The sequence below is a fragment of the Protopterus annectens genome, chromosome 6.part0 (assembly GCF_019279795.1).
Source record: "Protopterus annectens isolate FY-2018-M chromosome 6.part0, PAN1.0, whole genome shotgun sequence".
Classification (NCBI taxonomy): Eukaryota; Metazoa; Chordata; order Ceratodontiformes; family Protopteridae; genus Protopterus; species Protopterus annectens.
Genome location: NC_056737.1, coordinates 1409486162 through 1409507368, shown reverse-complemented (window position 1 = coordinate 1409507368; position 21207 = coordinate 1409486162). Strand labels below are relative to the sequence as shown.

The 21207-nt window shown below is 38.2% G+C and overlaps 1 protein-coding gene across 1 annotated transcript in view; it reads right to left on the bottom strand.

The window, feature by feature from the left end:
• UBXN4 (UBX domain protein 4) overlaps positions 1 to 21002 on the bottom strand; it is a 1313764-nt gene extending 1292762 nt beyond the window's left edge. Inside the window, exon 1 of the mRNA XM_044074960.1 lies at positions 20801 to 21002. Within this exon, the coding sequence (XP_043930895.1) occupies positions 20801 to 20882 (82 nt within the window). The 5' untranslated portion in view covers positions 20883 to 21002. The remainder of the gene's footprint in view (positions 1 to 20800) is intronic.
• Positions 21003 to 21207: the final 205 nt, after the last annotated feature.

Sequence of the window (21207 nt, the reverse complement as noted above, 5' to 3'; positions counted from 1 at the left end):
CAGCATGCTTCGTTTATTGTGATGACAAGATTTAGATCCCTGGAGTGTGTGGCTCTGAGGGATTGGGATTTCTTTAAGTGTAGCATGTCCAACAGCTCTGGGTTTGACATGGCCTTGTATGGTAAGCAGAGATCGCCTAGGAGTAGAAGATATGCGACAGAGTATAGCTGGAGTTTTTTTAAGGCGGTCAGCATAGGGCATCTGCTTTAGGCCTGTGATTCTTTTAGTTGGGTATTTCTGCGGCCTTTCCAGTTGTTGCAGATGTCTTGAGCGGTACATACCAAATGGGGCATTGTATTCTATAATAGGTCTAATGAGGGATGAATACAGTGGGACAATGACCTCCTTTTTTCTGGATGAAAAGCCCTTAGTGATGAGGTGTGCCACATAGAAGGATTTCCTGACTGTTGTGGCAATGCGGTTATTGAAGGTGAGACCACTGTCCACCTGTGTACCCAAGTCTCTTATCACACTTTCGGTGTTTAGTGTACTGCCATCTATGTGGAAATTCATGGGTACATGTTTTTTCCCCAAAGGGGATAACTATACATTTCTTGGCACTGAGCTTGAGCCCATGGCTCTGGCACCAAGCATCTGTTTCTCTAAGGCCCTTTTGTAGAGTATCCACATAATTTGGGGATTCAATAATGGCTCCCAGTTTGCAGTCATCTGCAAACTTAGTTAGCCAGAGTCCCTTAGTGTTGGCCTGTACTTCAAAGTAGTAGATGCCAACAAGAGAGAGGTCCCAGGACTGAACCCTGAGGTACTCCACTTGTCACCTGTCTGGAGCTGGATTTGGAGTCAGCTACTTTTACAGTCTGGGTTCTGTCAGTAAGCCAGTTGGCAACCGATCGAGTGACGTAGGGATTAAGGACCAGCTTAGTAAGTTTATCTATGATTACAGAGTGGGGGATGGTCTCAAAGGCCTTGGCGAGGTCCAGATAGGCTGTGTGGACTGCCTTACCCTCGTCCATGGCTCTGGAGACTGATTCGAAGAAGTCAATCAGATTCAGGAGACATGATCGGCCCTTCACGAACCCAAACTGGGTGGGGTCCAGTGTTTTAAGGTTGACAATGTCTTCATTTATAAGTTCCATGATAATACATTCCATGGCCTTGCAGATCAGGCTCGTCAGACTGATGGGGCGGTAGTTCCCGGGATCCAAAGTAGATCCCCCCTTGTGGAGTGGGATAACTGCAGCTGTGCGCCACTCAGTGGGCATGAAGCCTGAGGTGAAGGTATGATTAAACATGACACTTAGGTGAGGTGCCAATTCATTTTGTAGTTCATGTAGTACACAGCCGGGGATGTCATCTGGTCCCATGGATGCTGTATTCTTAGCTTTGGAGAGTGTGTTTTTTACCTGTGTGGCCATTATTACCAGAATCGGGCAATCTTCCGGTATTGAGATGGGCCATTTAGGGGGTGAAGTTGGCACTGAATCGATCTGCTAGGATACTGGCAATATCCTTGGGATCAGTATATTTAATGCCATTCTGAGCATTACCATTTAGATTCTTGACATAGTTATAGAATGCCTTGTGGTTGTCTTTGGAATCTTTGGCAATTTTATTTTCGTAACTAGCTTTGGAGGATTTTATGAGGGATCTCAGCTTCTTACTTGAAGCTGGTAAGGGAGTTTTTTTGCATCCTGGGATTTTCCTCTTTTCTGCAACACTTTCTTCCTTTTGTTGTAAAAAGTTTGTTTATGGCACGGGACCACCAGATTGGCTTCCTTTTTTGGAGGAGAGCATCTTGGTTCTATTTGGGATGGCACAATTCATGCATGAGTGGATGTGCTCCTACAGTGCCTTAGTAGGACTCAGCAGTCGAACTTTCAGTTCCCGTCTGCATGGGTGTCATGAAGTTTGTAACTTCTGACTTGAGTAGCATGAAGTTGGCTTTGGAGAAGTTCTTTATGGAGGTTTCCTTTCTGGGGGGTGGGGTGGGATGTGGATGTTAAGGGCGATTAGATTATGGTCTGACCTGACCAACGAGGGGGTGACCATAGGTGTGGAGCATCGATTTTCCATGTTGGTAATGACCAGGGCTAGGATACTGGAGCCCCTGGTGGGACTATGGATTAGTTGATCCAGGGCATTGGAATTTATGAATTCCAAGAACCGTTGGGCAAAGGTGTTAGTACACGAGTAGTTTTTCCAGTTAATGGCAGGGTAGTTGAAATCACCCAGTATTAGGGTGTTTGGTTGTATATTAATATTTTCCAGTATGTTTAGAAAGGTGTAGTGAGAATCTTGGGGCATGGTGGGAGATGTATAGCAAGCTACAATTTGGATTACAGTCTTACCTAATGTTAGTTGCACCTGGAGAATTTCAGATGCACTGTGTTGGGCAACTAACCTGGTGGTGTGAAAATCCTTGGTGAATATGGGCACTCCTCCACCTTCAGTGTTTCGATCCTGGTTTGGTGGCCGAAAAGTGTGGTAAGAGTTGTAGCCTGGTATTGCAGGGGTGCTCTCTGGAGTCTTGAACCAGGTCTCGGTTACTGCACAGATATCGATGTTCTCCATTTTTAGGAGTGCCTCAAGAGAGTGCATTTTGAGGTTTAGACTTCTAGCATTACCTTCAGATTTTGCATGCTTGTACCTCTTAGGGTGGTGGTTTTGTCATTTGAACTTTGCCTAAAAAAGGCACTATAGTGGTGGCAAGAGCCTTTGCCAGTAACCTGAATCCCAGGGGCGACAGGTGCAGACCATCTCTGGCAAAGCATCGTGGTCTGTCGATCATGTCGTCCCAGGCAGATACTGGATCCCCTTTGAATGACACCAGAAGCTTAGCCAATTGCTGAAGTCAATCTTTTGTCCTTATATTGTGCTATCATTCTGGGTGAAGGCAGGATGCTACTCAGGGCTAGGGTCATACCTGTTCTTATCAGAAAGGTTAAATTTCATTATTTGAAGACATATACAGTTTTGTGTGTTTGTTTTAAGTTAATATGCAATGTGGGAGTGTTTGTTTCTTTGTTTGAGGGGTTTTTATTAAAACACAAAAGTCTTATAAAAGGTGACACAGGTTCGAATTTTATTAAATACAAAAGTCTTGTCATCTCCATTTGAACATTTTTACAAGAAACAAATGCATAAAAGATCAACCTGCCCAACACCAGTGGAAGCATGTAGTACAAAACCAGGAAATGGACGTGTAAAAAAGCTGTCATATAATAGGTGGGAATAATAACTTATTTGGAATGTGAATTGCCTCATAGATAAAAAAGTTAGAATACTGAATTATATTAAGAAATGCACAATGAAAATAGCAATGCTACAGAAGACACACTTGGAAAGAAATGAGCACGTGAAGTCGATAAAGAAAGGATTTTGGGAGGGATAGTCAGCAAACTATCATGGACAAAGGAAAAGGGCAGTACTTACACCAACTGCTAAAGGAGCTCCAATATAGTGACAGAAGATGAAAAAAAGATGATGGCAGATTTGTGGTAGTAACTGGCTGCTGGCATGCATTTACATTCCACCTAAAACTGCTATTAAAACTAAATCTTGGCAAAAGTCATCAGCTTTCAGCAGGAAATATTACCTAAAGGTGGGGACTATAATTTGATTTGAAACTGTGAGGATACATCTGGGGATTCTAGAAGGGAACACAACAAAAGAGGATAGACTTCTGAAGATATTTATGATAATATTTGGTATTGAATATGTGAATTCAATAGTAGGAACTCAAAGAATTTAAATATTACTCCTCAAGGGACAATAACTTGACTGGACTAAACAGAAACTGTATTTCACAGAACGTGCATTTAATTTAACGCTCTGACACAGATCCTATAACTACTTCAGATCATTCACCAATAACTTCATTTTTAAGACACCTGTTTTAATTAATCGAGTTCACAGTATTAAACAAATTAGCATTCGCTTTGTGAGTATTTAGACTACATACATATTTTATATAGAAGGGATATATTTTACTATGGTGTGGTTCCCTTAAGAATTTAATTGATTAATAGGCTGGAGTTTATTAAGATTCATGCCTTTTGTAGCATTTGTTCTGATGAAGTCCCATTTGATTGCAGGGACGAAACGCTTAACTGTATTTTTTAGCATCATTAAAAGGTGTTTTTTCCACTAAAGTTGGACTATCAATCATTTGGATAGTTTTTACACTACTGCATATTGCTATTGCTCTTTGCTGCCAGCAATTCGCTCAGATGGCCATTTTTACTTGATTAGTTTTTGATGTCAGACGTTCTTGTGACACACTGCTTTTGTCCTTTACAAATGCTGTAGATGTGACAGGTAAGAAACAGGTAACTGAGAATGTGTTTTGGGAGTGTAATGAGTTGTTAGAGTAATAATTCCCTACAGAGTACTCGGTCAGAAATATTTGGTGAGCAAATGGGTATAACTAAGGAAATTGTTTTTTGAGCTGGGATACATAATCTGAGTTGCCTAGACATGGTAAGGACTTGTGAAGTTTAATTCTAGTGGTTGCTAAAAAAAAATTACTGGAAAATGGAAATCATAGTCTAAACCAGCTGTATTTGAGAAACTGAATATTGTAACTGAAATAAAAAAAATAAAAGTGGGATCTTTAGAAAAAAGTAGAAGCAAATTGCATAAGAAAAATGGAAATTGTAGGAACTATACATGCAGAATAACATTTTGGTGGAGGAGTAAGGTTTCAGGGAAGGCAGGAATTGATCAATTTATGTAATGATGAATTGATGATAAATATACAGAACAATATATGTGCTGTACAATGTCTGCAACTAGGAATATTTTAACAATGTAATGGCGTTAAAATAAAACAAAGAATAAAAAATAAAGGTTATGTTTTCAACTATCTGGTGCTTGTCTAACTTGTTCTCATATGCGCATGCAAAAACTGGTAATAACTACACCCTTGACTAGAGAAACAGGCTACTCCACAGAGATGATTTGGTTATTTCTCAACAAGATGCCAGTACAACTATGGCACTGGAAGTTTTGTGCAAGAAGAATGACAAAGATGCGTACAGCTATCTGCCTAAGAATTTGTTGGCATGAATTTGTTGGCATAACCAGCGTCAAAGTGCTTTTTCAGGGCCACAAGTGATCCACTGTTCCCTGATCCTATAGTCTTCAATGCCAAAAAAATGTGAAAACAGTTTTAATAAAGCTGCCCTTCAAAACTAAACTGTCCAATCAACTGCAGACATGTCCAAAACGAATAGATTTTCTAATTGGTCAATAAGCTACTGGCCAGCTGTTGTCCAGTTGCCCAGCTGGTCTAGCTCTGTTGAGCAAAAGCAGAGCAAATAAACCAACCTGCCAAACATGAACCAAGGACTGTTACACTCATTACAGAGTCAATAACAGGACTCAGCTTGGAAGTTGATGACATAATAACAAGGAGGAGGGTGGACATCCTCTGTATTCAGGAAACAAGATGGATGGGCAGTATACAAAGCCACCTGGCTTAGGATCCAGAGTCTACTACTCAGGGGAAGGACAGACTAAAAATGGTGTGGGAACTGTGGTTAGGGAGAGATTTCAAAAGACCCCAAAGGATATCATCAGAATTATCAACAGACTCATGGCAATCAAACTCCAACACAAGGATACAACAGTATTCATAATTTCACCCTATGTCCCTCAGCAGGTTGTGATAGCAAGGGGAAAAAGAAAAAAAAGAAAAAAAAAAAGGGAGTGCATTCAGGAAGCAGTTGTAGGGCTTACTATATAAAAGGAGGACAACAATGTTTATGTTGACAATAGGGGGACCTGAACGCACATTTTGGGACATATTAAAAAATACAGAACAGGACAGAAGAACTTCCACAGTCCACATGGGTGGGAAACAGAAATAAAGGAGAGGACATTTTAGATATCCGTCTGGCAAAAGGCTTGATGGTGGCAAACACATGGGCCAGAAAGAGAGAGAATCACATGATCACAGAGTAGCCAGCATGCAACTCAGGTAGACTTCCTCCTGATAAGGAAAGGGCACTGGGTTAGAATCAGTGATTACAAAGTCTTCTCCAGAGAAACAGTCAGCCCACACCATAAACCACTAGTTATAGCAAACAGTGGTTAGAGCAGGCTCTAAAATCAATGACTGGTGAGAAAGTACAAGAGTTCAAAGAAATATTCAGGGTTCTAGCACTTCAGGAATGCAGAAGTCCAGGAAATCATCAAAAGATGGAGTGCAGGAAAAAGTGGGAGATAGAAAAGACATAGCAGGCCACTAAGGAAGAAAACTTTTTTTTCACAAAAGAGGATAAGACAAAAGTTGCAATAGCACAGAACCAGGCATCAGAGGCAATCTAGCAGCTTTAGGAAAGAGGCTCAGCAGATGGCACAAAGAAACTATCAGGCTGCAAGGCAAACACAGAAACATAAAGGAGCTAGTGGTCAAACACACTTCATAAAAGATGCCAGAAACAACCTTTGACAGTCCAGAGGACATCAAAGACAGATGGAAAGAGTGTCAGAATGAAGAAAACCACACAGAAGCTGTACTGCCCCAGACAAAGCCTAGGCTGAAAGAAGATGAGTAGCCTGCCCCAGAGGAAAGAGCAGCACTAAGGAAAATTAAGGCAGGGAAAGCATTAGGCTCAGATGAGGTCACAGCAGATAAATCAACATGTTAAGTGAATTAAGGGAGAAAAGTCTCCTGGGAGTACTCGTATCAGTATGGAGAGAAAGATGTATCCCAGATGACTGGAGAATAAGCATTAGTGCCAGTGTACAACAAAAGGGGACATTCACAACTTTGGGAAGTATAGATATACCAAACTCCTGTCACACTGAAAAAAGTTCTGGAAACGGTGCCTGACAAATACCCAGAGTAGAAAAAAGTAAGATGGGATATAAACAGTTAAGACTCAGATCAGGAAGTAGCACAACTGACCCAATGTTTACAGTGTGACAGACAGTACAAAAGAAACTAAAGATGAGGAAAGAGTCCAATTAGGCAATTCTTAGACTTGGAGGAAGCACACAAAAGTGCCAAGTAAGCCAATTTGAACAGTTATTTGATAGTTCAAGTCCCAGAAACATTGACCGAATTATTGCAGGCTATGTTCAAGGACCCAATGACACAAGTATGAACAATGTTTGGTCTCACAGAGGCGTTCCCAGTGGAAGTCGGTGTGCATCAGAGTTCATCTCAGAGCTGCTGCTGTTCATGCCAGTGATGGACTACATTAGCAAACAAGTTGGAAGGGACAGATCAACAACGCTGCTGTATGCAGATGATGTAGCAGCATTACAGGCAGATCCTGGGCAAGAATTTCAGCAAAGACAAGGGAATGGAATGCAAAAATGAAAATACACAGGATGAAACAGAGTACAGATAAGACAGTCATTATGGCAGGAAACCCAGGAAATAAAGAAACTGAAAACTGAAATCAGAAGGAAAATAGTCAAAAACGTTAACAGCTTCAGGTTTCTGGAAGGGATGGTAACCTGGAAGAAGTGGTGGAGGCAAAGGAATGTCTGGCTGCAGAGGGCAAAGCCAGAATCAGAGGGTCTGCAGCTGACTGACACAGAGTGTCAGTAGTAGTGCGTGAAAAAAAATGCCAAAGAACCTGAAAAGTAAAAAGTGTACAAAACAATGATGCGACCATTACTACTGCATGGTAGCAAACCTGGGCAGCGTAGACACAGTCCAGTTGAGGAAGCTAGAGGTGACAAAGTGCCTGAGACAGGTGGTAGGATGAATACTATGGAACAAAAAGACATGAGGACATAACAGCAGAAGCTCAGGTAGCTCCAAATTGCAAAGAAGGTCAAAGAGATGATATCTGGACATGTAGGAAAGCAGAAGACAATCTGGTGAAAATAAACTGGGACAGACAGGAAGAAGGCAAGAGGAAACAAGAGTGTCCATTAAAGAGATGGGTGGATTGTGTAAGAGAAGACCTGCAACAGTTGGGCATGACTGCTGAACAAGGTAGGACATTGGCAATGAATCTAAACAGATGGTGACAGTTGGCACTATACTCCAACCCCATAAAGAAAATGGGAAAAAGGGGGCTGATGAAGATGCTGAATAATTGTCCTTACAAATGAACATGTCATCTGATACATACAGTAACAAATGCAGTATGCAACAATATGCAAGTTAAACTTTTGGTTTAAAACCAGAAATACTAGGTCTCAATCCAGCTAGAAAACCACATCTGTACAATGTTGTCAGTAGGTAATTTTTTTGTGTTAATGAGATGAAATAAAACTGCCCAAGAAAGAAGTGTATGCAATATACAAATGCTGTAAGATAAAAAAATATAAAAGAATGAACTAGCAACCACAAAAATAGAGCCAAGAGCACTGTAAAAAGTCACTAAAAACAAGAAAATATACTGCTGCAGCCGGATACACACAAATCTTCTAGGTTTATTGTAAAACTAGAATCCACAAGTTCAGATTGAGCACTTTCTTCCCTTTAAGTAGGGATTTCATCAGAATCATAGGCCTCTTCCAAAGCTTTAGGGCACGTTCCACACACCCTAGCCACTGTATAGGTGGAGGATAGTAATATAAAATCTGCACCTAGGCTGCCAAGAATTGAGACGTTTCCTTGTCTCAGAAAAGGGTGCTACAGCCCTGCCAGACAGGAACAGTAACAATAAAACCCTATACTCTGGCATAAAAACAACAAAGAGAGTGAGATGGGGGAGGGGTCCATCTACTGCAACAGTGATCTATTCAAACATTGTTACGGTAAGTTTACTTGCACAACTATACCATGGTCATCATTATATCACTGTTGCAGAAACCTAAGATATATGGGACAAATACCACAGCTAAGAAAGAAAGGAAAAAGGAGTCTGATAGCCCCCGGAGGACAGTCCTAGCAGAGTTTGTCCTGTCTGTTAAAAGCATGTACAGATGACCAACTTGCTGCTCCAGTGTACTGCAAGAGTCCACCCTTTCCAAAAAAACAAAAAAAAAACAACGAAGTAGCCAGAACCTTGGTAGAGTGGGCCCTGACTTTGCCTGGAAGTGTCTTGTTATAGTGAGAATAACAAAAAACAGCAGCAATGAGACAACCATTTAGAAATGATTTGTTTTGACACGGACTATTTCTTATGAAGGTAATAAAAAGTGACAAACAGTTGATCAGAAGTCCTAAGGCTTTTGTCTAGTCAGTGTAGTAGATGTGTTTCCTGTGTACATCCAGACAGTGTAAAATTCAGGAAGGAAATGGAGATGAATTGCCTAGCTCAGTGTAAACTCTGAAACAAACTCATGAATAAAGGAAGGGTTTGCCCTCAGTGTTACTCTATCTTTATGAAAAGTGAGATAGGGAAGACAACATAAAAGCTTGCAAATCAATGTACTCTTCTTGCAGTAATCAGAGCAATAAGTAACACTGTATCAGGATAAGAACGTCAAACCCAATTCGTAATCAAGTTCAAAAAAGGGCTCCCGTGTACATTTTTCTGACAAAAAAAAAATCAACATTCCAAGGAGAAGCCACCTGTCTTCCAAAAGGCCGAATATGTAAAACTCCTTTTTAAGAGCTATTTCACCTGAGGCGAAGTAGAAACGGGGAATCCAAGGGCAGACAAGCAGATATGCTCAAAGGTGAATCTTCAGTGAAGATTAATAAAGGTAGCAGGATAACTCATAAATACTGCAGAACCAACGCAGTCTGAGCCTTGAAATAATCTTGGTTCTTGTTTTGTCTTGGCACCAACTAGTAAATCTTTTACACTAATCCACATAGGATTTTCTCGCAGCATATTTAATACCTGTTGCACATCCTCAGATTAAAAAAAGGTGCCGAAAAGGTACAAAAACTATCATCAAAAAAAGTCCTGTATTATCCCATTCTGTGAAGAAGCTTGTGGTAATTGCCACTAGTCACTCTCAAAAGAAAGAACCACTGTTGCCTGTGCCAAAAAGGGGATCACCATAATTACCCTTGTGAAGTCCTTCTGAATCTTTAGCAAAAACATGATTACCAGTGGAAAGTGTGGAAAACCATAGGGGAACATTCTCATCCATGAGAATGAAAAGGTATCTGTCTTCCAGGTGTGTGTGCAAGGAGTCCTGGAGCAGAATTTCTTTAATTGTCTGTTGTGACAAGAGGCAAACAAATATACTTGAGGAGTTCCACACAGATGGATCACAATTCCTGGAAAACCCTCAGGTGCAACTTCCATTTTGTTTTTAAACAAGAAACATCTTTATTAAATTATCCCGTATGACACAGACAATCTTTCATTTATATAAATGAAAATAAAACCATACTGACACACACTCAGCTGCAAGCATTATACATCACTTACAATATATCCAGTTACTGTCAGTCAACCATCACATAAGCTCATTCAAATCCTGCCTGTTTTTAAACCTAGTTCCTCCTCTGCACGTATTGATCACAACATTCCCATTTTTTCTATGTAATTTGCTCCTACCCTTTTCTAAAGCTCCCAATTCCAGTTGTTTTACCTCTGTTACTACCTTCGCTACTTCTGGTAAAGTTGGTTTAGACTTTGATTTCCATTTTCTAGTAATTGCTTTTTTGACAGCCATCATAATTAGATTCAGCAATGCCTTACTATGTCTAGGCAATTCCAATTCTGTATCATACCTCAAATAAATAAAATTTCCTTAGTTACACCAATTTGCTTTCCTAGTATTTCAGACAGAACAGTCTGCAGGGAATCTTTTAAAAAATCTGCCAACTCATTACACCCCCCCCGAAAATATGTTCCTAGTTACCTTTTTCTTCCCCATCATAACTCCAGCATTTGCTGTCTACCTAAGGAAAAATTCTTTGGAGTCTACTTGGGATATAAAAAATACCCAAGCAGACACTTCCAAACAAAGATCCTAAATTTTCCAGACTTTGTTGCATATTTGGGAGACATACATATATCCTCTCATTGTCTCTTTGTGACTTAAGCTTATCCAGTCTCTCTCCCCAATCCTTTCTAACCTCCTCTCATTGATTCTTAGACTTTATCATGCAATATTTTGTATGCTCTACTTATTCCTTAACGGCAACTTCTGTTCTAGATTCTACTAAAACTCTACCAGTGCTGGTCTTTTGTTTAGGACCCTCCTATTTCTTTCTCTTTGCCTATATTGTGACATCAATCCTTGATAAAGAAGGCAATCTCTAGCCTGCAGTCTATTACCTTTCTAGTTATTTGCTCCCAATAGCCTGGGTCTTTTGCCAGTTTTCTCCAATAAATTCCAGCCCCCTCTTGCCTTCTGTCTGTACATTCTTGTGTTGGCTTAACTCTTATGATACGGTACATTATATTCATACCCTCACAAAAAGTATGCCTCGTTATTCTCCTTAAGGATCAGCATCCAAAATTCCATTCTCTATTGCCTGAATTTCTTTTCCGTTTCATCATCATCCCTTTCCACTTTGAATTATAGCTTTCCGCTTGTGTCAGTATTCTTTTTTTTTTCCTGGCACTTGTTTCCAATTAAATACACCCTTCACTTTGACAACAGTGTCAGAAAAAGACAACTTTTCAGAAGGGGAATCTGAAGAATAACTTTCCTCAATGTAAGATTCCCCATTCTGTGGAATGGGAACTTAAATTATGCGTTTTTTTTTTGTTTTGTTTTTTTTAAGTCTAATTAATTTCCCTCACACTGGGAATCAGAATCAGAGCAATGAAAAATGAGGAGAAGACTCAGAATTTAAAAACTGAAAAGATCTAAAACTTTTACCAAAGTCACGCGATTCATCCCCCAGGAAAAGAAAATGGCCTGAAGAACAGTCTCTTCCCTAGAAATGAAGACCCTCAGAAAAGCTTAGTGAAGGAGTATCACCAGGCTCCCTCTCTGATGCCAGCAAAAGTAGTTCTCGCTTATCCGAAAAAGCCAGCTATACACCACAAAGAACATGCCTACTTCCCATACCGAAGTGGCTTCATGAAATGCAGCACCAGACATAGAGAGAAAGCAGCTCAAGGAAAACAGGATAGCCACAGTGTGTTATCACCCATCAGCACCTGAAGAGAAGGGAAATTAACAGTCAAGACCAAAGCCTCAAAGATAACTTTTCTCTTGCTGAGGCTGGGGGAGGAAATGATCAAGTTACTGGAACCCAGATCCATGTTCTTGCTCTAAAAGGAATCTGACAAATGGCTAGCGTAGCCTCGAAGAGTCGGTCATACTTCCTGACAGAGAGGTTAAGTTCTGAGGTAAAAGTTTTAGTGACAGTCAACATGCTAAACTCAGCCCCCTAATAACACTTTGATAGAAAAGTAACACTTTTCTTCATAGAAAAATAATAAAGTAAAAAGGAATCCCCACAGTATCCAGGACAGTCTATTTACAGAAAAAAAAGTGTCTGACAAGTGGAAAGAGGAGTTTAGGAGAGTTAGTGAAAAAACAAGTTTTGAGGTAAAACTTTTTAATGACAACTCCCAAAAACACAAGTCTTAGTTCCTATCCACGTTTTGTCAGAAAAGTAAAACTTTTTCTTACAAATTTTAGTGATTTAAAAAGGTATTTCCCACAAGAAACCATAAGCAAAACATATAAAATTTGAGGTGAAATGTTTAGTTACAACCACTAAAAAACACTATTTACCCTAATGGGTTATTTACCTGCCCATCCATGGAGGAGTGCACCCCAACCATCTATCACTTGAAGCCCACAGGGAAGAGAGCACTTCAATGGCAAGAAAGTTCCAATGTTTTTGTGCCAAAGCCATTAATTATGTAATGCTCTCTTCAAGCTGTACAGTGGCCGGGATGCATGGAAAGTCTGCTAAAGCTTTGGGAGCTGGCCATCTGGTCTGATCTTTGGCTGGATATGTCCTACATAACAGTCTGCAACACAACAGTGATCTTATGATGTACATTTATCCATCCTCAAGAATGATGCTTTCCAGAGGCCTTCTAGAACACACATGTTCAACACTTAACACAGACATTACCTTAAAGCAACACTGCATGAAACAACTAAACATATTACAGAAGAGACAGTCGTATAGTGGAACTCCTGCTGGATATCTGGAACCAGAACACAGCAAAGAGTTCACTTTTTATCAGTGCTCAACATTAGAAAAATGGGCAGCAAAATGCTTTCCAAGGGGAACACAAGCACACACCCACTTTAGATATAATTCAGCTTCACTTTCCTCCAATTAACAATCTTGCTATGCAACCTAGTATCAAATACCTTTTAAAAAGTTCCAATGAACATTCTCATTTGACACCAAGAAGCCAGTGCTTTTAAGAACCTATGTAAGCAATGTACTTTAACTGATGTCCAAGTTCATTCCCTTAAATATTTAAAGCACATTTCACAATCTAAAAATTATCCTAAGTCTAGCTTATGTGTTCCTTCAGCCTATATCCTTCTCAACCATTTACTATTTATTAACTTTCCTGTGGTATAAAATAAACTTTTATGTCTTTCCACAAAAGATTTAGATCTAGAGTTAACAGTGCTAAATTTTCTTGGATCTCTGGTTTATTATTCAGATGGTTTCTCCAATGCACACATTTCCAAGTTTATAACACAACACATTTTTTAATTTCACATAAATTGCTGTAAAAATGCACTATCAGCTCATTCATCTTTGAATTGGCCTTCCAACTTTCCCCAGTCAATTTTAACTTTTATCTATGAAAAGTCTATTCAAAGAACTTATTACATTCCTGAAACTAAATAAACAAAACAAAATATGTATTATTACAATATATATTCTCCATTGTAAAAGCATTTTTTAAAGAAGAAACATCTTCATTGAATTATCACTTATGGCATAGGCAATCATACATTTACATCAACGAAAACAAACCATACTGATATATTTTCAGTTGCAAACATTAAACATCACTTGTAATCTATAGAGTCACTGTCAGTCAAATATTACATAACTCATTCAAATCCTGCCTGCCCTTAAACCTCATTCCTCCTCCAAAACATTATTTTGTATGTATTATTAACATAATTTCTATTTTTTTCTATATTATTTGTTCCTACTCATTTCTAAACTCCCCGGCCAGTTCTTTTATCTGTGTTACTATATTTTACTTATAGTTTAGACTATGACTTCCATTGTCTAGCAACTGCTTTTTTGGCAACCACCAGAATTAAACTCAGCAAGTAGGTTAATTCCAATTCTGTATCGCAGCTCAAAAAAATAATTTCCTTAGTTATCAATTTGCTCACCCCGTATTTCTAACACAGTAGTCTGCAGGGAATTTTTAAAGTCTGCCAACACACTGCACTTCCAAAAAAATATCTTCCCAATCACTTCTTTCTTCCCCATAATACTTCCAATATTTGCAATCTACCTGAGGAAAAATTCTTTGGAGTCTGCTTGGGGTATAGAAATACCTATGCAAACACTTCAAAGCAAAGATCCTAAATCTTCTAAACTTTGCAGCATATTTGGGAGTCATGCATTTATCTCTCCGTTGTATCTTTGTGAATTGTTTATCCAATCTCTCTTCCTAAAACTTTCTAACCTCCTTGGATTGACTCAGTTATTGTGTGATATTTTATATGTCCTATTTCTCTTACTCTGGTATCAATCCTTGATTGGGAAGATCATCTCTAGCCTGCAGTCCAAATGAATTCTTGGTCTCTTCCCATGCTGCCCCTGGTGCTAACATTAATACTCTAGTACAAATCCTACACTGGGCCTCAAATTACCATACCCCATGATACAATGTTATTAGGACATGTCAACATTAATTGGCTTGACTTCACACTAGATGCCCCAAAACCTGCATAAGCCTCTTTGTCTTTAAACAACTTAATGTTCTACTGTAAAACTCATGGACTGGATTCTATTTTCTGACCCTACCAAGTTTATTAACATAGGGACTCTACCAAACTCCTTTAGGGATTATCTCCCTACCTTTGCTAAGCACCACATTCAGAACAATCTAAAACAACAAGCCTTATTATCCATTTGTAACCTAACTTTGACTCAAATACTTTTAATGCCATGCTTTTCTCAATCTATTTGAATTTACTAAAATCCATCCCCTTAGATAATGCTGTAACTAAATTTAACTCTACATTCCTCTATATTCTAAACAAAATAGCACCACCTAGGAATAAGAGAATAAAGGTAAGCGAAAGACAATGGTTATCTAATATCACAAGAAAGCTAATGCAAAATAGAGTCAAACCCTGGAAAAACTGTCAAAGAAACAAAACCTGTTAATACCGCCAATATTACAAAACTCGTCAAAAAAAAAATCTGTGACAAAAAACTTATTACAATAATTTCCAAAACAGCAGTAAAACTGATCAAAAAATGTTTTGGTCAGCCATTAAAGAAATACTGCAAGCTACATAAAACACACAACCTTAATCCTTCTCCAAACCGTAATTAGCAATAACTAAATTTACAGACAGCACAGAATCCATAACAAAGAGTTTTAGCACTAACTAGCAACAATCACAAGCTACTTCTACATTCACACTACAACCGAAGTCTATAGCAAACACAAAATATCTCCCAAGCAAACTAAAAATCTGTTCTTCCTCTGAAGATAACTTACCTAATGAATTTCTCAAAATGTCAACAAATATCATAGCATACTCCATGTCTATTCTTATAGATAGATCCAAGCTTAAATCACATGTGCCAAGAATTTGGGAAAAGTGACATATTATTCCCCAACATAAAGACGGAAACTCAGACATCACAAATTTTAGACCAACAGCAATCCCATTCCCTTCTCCCTAAATACTAGAAAAAAGCATATCCACAAACAACTTCTGCACTTAGTAAGGAACAACTCTTAACATCGATCTAACATAGTATTCAGCCATCCCATAAAACTAATAGAGCTCTACTTGGCATTTTATAGATGCAATGAATAAAGCAAGAGATAGTGGTACATTTGTATCCGCCACAGTACAAGATCTATTAAAAACCTTCAATAGTGTCTGTCACACAAAACTCTTAACATAACTGTCTTCATTAGGCTTAACATCGATTACCTTAAACTAGTTTGGTAGCTATCCAAATGATAGACACCAATCAGTGAAAGGGTAGTCTGCCCTACCACCCTACCAATACTGGATCATTTTTTGTCCTCTCCTCTTTAATATACTTACTCTCTACATACATGCACACAACAGGTCTCTCTCACACAATATGCAGAAGGTTTGACACTTTAATAATAAAATGATCCAGCATCCCTTCAACACTTTTACTCAGGAATCCTTCACCAATACTGAAAAACAGCTACAAAACTTTCAACTTGTGTTTAACCGCCAAAAGACAAAATTACTACTTTTCTTTACCAAATCTCCATCCCATGGAAAAGAAAAAAAAAAAAAAGAGAATTCAAAATACATTAATTTTCTGACAGCATCAACACTGAAACTACCTCTCACAGGTATAAGAATAGACTACAAGCTTAAATATGATTAACATATAAAAAATGTCCATTACAGAAAAATATGCTGTCTCATGATTACTCTTCACAAAATGTATATTAACTTGCAGTTTCTTCAAAAATGAGTCAAATAAAATATTTAGAATACGCTTATGTAGAAAACAATGCAATATGAATGCAAGATTATGCAAAATAGAGTTTCACATAAGTTGTAGCTTTACATTTCAAGTGCCTTACAACTGCTTTCTCTTTATAAGCAACTTATGATGTACTGACAGATAACTGAAGGCAAAGTAAGTGATGAAGGAGTTAAGGGATGTTACTATGTTTAAAAAGCCTGGTTTCGGAATGTTAATGGAGAAAAGAAACAAAAAACAATGTGTCAGGAATCCTTTTTAAGCTCTAGCTTTCTCATGCTGGGGGCGAGTTGTTGCAAGGATGTCTATAAAAATAGTGCATACTGGTACTGAATGTTGCAAGGTCAAAGGATAACATTCTTAGACCAGATGGACTACGTTTCAAAAAGGCATAGTGTCAAGTGTTCACATGAAGCTCGACGCGAGGATCACGAGGGTATATAACATTTTAAAAATACACCGATTTGTTAAAAGCTATGCAATGTCAGAGTTCTGCATGCATGACACTGAGAAGAAAAAAAGTTATAAAAAGATTTCCTTTGTTCTGGGATAATGATTTGAAAATCTTGCTAGGCAGTCTCCCAGCGCTGTTTATGGAATAAACCAATACACTGCACAGCCTGAAGCACTATACTTGACTCGACTAAAAAGGAAAAACGCTTTGTTATTTATTTGTGCGCTTTACCAAGTCATAAAAAAACACACATCACAAATGAGACTTCCTTTACAGAGACAATTTTTTTTGACCCCCAGTTCTAAAGGTACCTTAACAAATACCCACCTCCTGCCTTCACTTCCTTACAAACCTCCAGACCACTTTTACACAAACTTCAACAAGATTATAACAAAGCTACCAAACGTACTACCAATACTCACTACTGTACTAAAAACTCTAAACTGGCTAGAATTATCTGACTATTTAAAATATAATACACAACTGCTCACCAAATACAAAATTATTCATCATCCTGACACCTATACAGACAAATTCCAACAAAAATATTCCTACAGAAGCCCGCTGTGATCAAACACCAAATAAAATTTTCTTTACATAAACTCTCTCTCTCTTTCTTCTTACTCTGCAGCTAAAGCCTGGAATTATATATCTACACCCATCAAAAAAGAGGCCTCATTCCAATCCTCCAAGCTCTCTCTAAAAGGCTACTTAAAAAAATGAATAGCTATGCTCCTGCTAAGCACCAGGACAGATATTCATTTACTTTCTCCAAGCTTACTATTCCTCCCTTTCTCATATCTATCATATTTTAAGGCCTCGAGACTATAATTCATCACTATTAAATCCATAGCCACAGTCTCTCATCCTTACAAGTACATATTACAGAGGTTGTTTTGCCTCCTCCTTTCTCCCTGCTTTCTGTAAAATAGAAAAATAATTAAAACGCTATTATTAAAACTCACTTGTTTAGCAAATATCTGATGTACACATTTTAATCGTACTAGTATACAAGCATATCTAATATTATTGTCTCATATCTTGTTCTGATTCAAATCTTCAACAAATACTTTCTATATGAATATATTACTACAATACGTAAATTAATATCTGGTTTCATACCGTGTAAATAATGTAACTTGCCTCTGCTGAAAATGGGCACATACCTACTAACTCGGTAAGCTAATGTCAAAATAAATAAAAAAGATTACGGAACAAATTGTCAATCCACTGCTTCACATAAATTAAATCTTGAATTTATAATCCAATTGCGAATGCCAAACGGAACCCAAAAGTAATACTTCTAATTCATGTTCACAAACATTGATTACTTGGTTAATACATCAGATATGCAATTACCTTGTGTGTGCTCTTGCCTATCCCTCTAGAAGCACCTAATTTTCTTTGCCTATGCTATTCTACATTCCATTTACTCTTCATTTCAGTAATCTGGCCATGCCTGCATTATTTGTTATGATAGCCCTGTATTCTGACCAGACCAAATAAGACTTTTAATGATAGTCTTAGCCACTTCTTCTAAAGCCACCATGGTATTACAGCTTTTTAGTGCAAGCTAACTTAAAACACAAACATGAACACACACTTTAAGTTCACCCACTGCAAGTAAACAATATGTACTACCCAACATTGACTTTTTTTTCTGTGTAATAAATTTAAAGTTTTTCATTCTGTCTGCAAGTATAAAATGCAAACAGTTTTACTTATGTGATGCATATACACTAAATATTAACCAGGGATACAAATATAAAAAAGAAATACCTGATTATTATTTGTATTACTGACAATAAAGAACAAAGTTATTTATCCCTCTGTCTGAAATATTTAGCAATACAAAAGTATACTTACTGTGAGAAAGTTATTGTCAAATTAGTGAACTCTGATGCACAGGCTTTACCATTCCTGTAAGTCATCACTTAACCATAACAGTGGTATAAATAAGAACAGCAAAGCATTTTAGAAATGGAAAATACATACACATACACCTCTCAACTGTTCGGACTTTTGCAAAATTTCCAGATTTTTGCCTTATATTTTTGGTATGTTCCTCAAATTATGTTTTTCTGGCAAATCACTGAGAACTAAAGTCACTAAATAATGACAGACATTTGAGTTTCAAACTACAGAACCTTAAGAAAATGCATACTGATTCAAAAAACACTGTTCAATTTTGTAAGTTGACAGTTTTTAAAATTTGCCCTTATTTTTTGTATCTTTTTATGAGAATTACTTTTGGCTTTGTCCAGATTTCTTGAGCCAAGAGTTAGGTATATATGCAAAAGGATCCCCTTGAAAACGTCAACTTACCGGAATGGCGACGTTCACAACAGCAAGACCACAACGTTGAAGCTTCAGAAAGCCAAACTTCTGTAACATCGCAAGTTAACTCCAGGAAAATAACCACTGGGCCACCATGGTGACCTCTGCCCTGTTCTCCACTGCAGTGCGATATCAGAGTTGGTGTATTTAGTTAGTGGGGGGGGGGGCAGCCCCCCACATTGGTGGGTTTAGATTGCTTCCATCCATACTTAAGTTGTTGGCGGTGCAGTGGTTATTTTCCTGGAGTTACCTTGCTATATTTCGGGAATTCAGTTTCCTGCAGTTTCAACGTTGGGGTCTCACTGTTGTGAACGACTTTCTGGTAAGTGGACGTTTTCAAGTAGATCCATGCAAATATATATGCGTGTGTGTGTATGTGTGTACACCCAACCATAACAGCTCAATGAGGCTGCAGCATAAATTTAAGACAGGAAACTGGGTAAATTTACTTTTTTCTGCCAAACTGCTTTTATATGGGCAGGTATAAAAACTGAAAAGGCATGACTGTAGATCTTTAGTGTCAAAATGAAACAAAAGGAATGACAACGTATGACTAATATACACTGTATGCTTCAACTAGCATCTTTCTCTTTATAGGCACACAAACAAACACACACACCAATCCACGTAAAGATAATAGGTCACCACCTGTCCCTATTTGCGAGGGACAGTCCCACTTTGAGCAGTTGCGTTGTGCAAAAAAAACTAAAAAATGGCTAATGCCCTGAGATTTTAAGACAATGTATTTCTTAAGTTTTCTTTAACAGTTGTATAAAACAATTATTTTGTATCTGGAACACACAAATATTATATGAAATTGCATAAGCAACTCAAATGCTACAAAAGTAAGCTTTCATTCTGGCAAAAAATTGAAGTTCTGTCCTTTGCACTGGCCGTGAGTATGTTTTGTCCTGCAAACTGTCACATTTCTACAATTTCCCACTTTGGGCATTTGAAAGGGTGGCAAACCAAAAAGATAAACAACACAGTAGGTAGTGCACCAACATAAACAATCCAATGGCCAAATACATGCACAACAAACAAAGCTAAAGAAATGCAGAACAAGAATCAGAACCATAAGTATTTACGAGCCACACATATTTAAGGAAATATTAAGTTAGTGTTACTGAAAACTTAAAAATATTAACTGGGCACGCATATCCTGACTCAAGTGACAACAGTGGACACTTATAAAATACGTCATTCGTGGTTGGTCTTTTTTTTTTTTTTTTTACTATTATTAAGATCTTAATGTTTTACACAACTTAGTTAAGGAGTTAACAAGACTGTTAAATGGGGATGAAAAGAGTGATTTTATAAGTCCTGTGATAACTGTTTACAGAACCAGAAAAATAACTGCCACGGGTCAGTAATCCCACATAAACTTACGGGCTCTCTTCTGGGGCAACAGCCAAAACAATCTATTTAGATGAAGGAAAATACCAACCGCACAACAAATAAACAAATAGGGACTAAATATAATTATCCTACTAGTCTGTCAGGCCTCCAGAAATCTGTTCCAAACTGTCTTTCTTGTAAATTTAACAAATTACCTGCTATGAAAACCACAAAAACAGAGTTCTGTTGCTTGGCCAAAGCGATAGCGGCAGGTATAGTACCTTCAAACCAACGCATTGTGTTTCTCTACTTTATCCAAAGCTTAGGTATCACTCAGCAGGTACCTCGGAAATCCCCACTTTGCAGATCCTAGAAGGGAGCAATGACTAACAACTCTACTACTGCAATGGGCATGCGCCTGAACACGAGCTGCCGCACGGGCAATGTAGTTGCTGTAAAAAGGCAGTCGTCATCTTTCCCCAACCCCTTTTCCAATTGTTTTCACACACGGGGTCGGGATAGCTCAATAAATGACAGTCATCTAAAGCCAGTGTTCACACCACAGTGGTGGGGCTAGCTGTTATTTCTACGCACATTTTTGCTGCTTATAGTCCAACGTCGG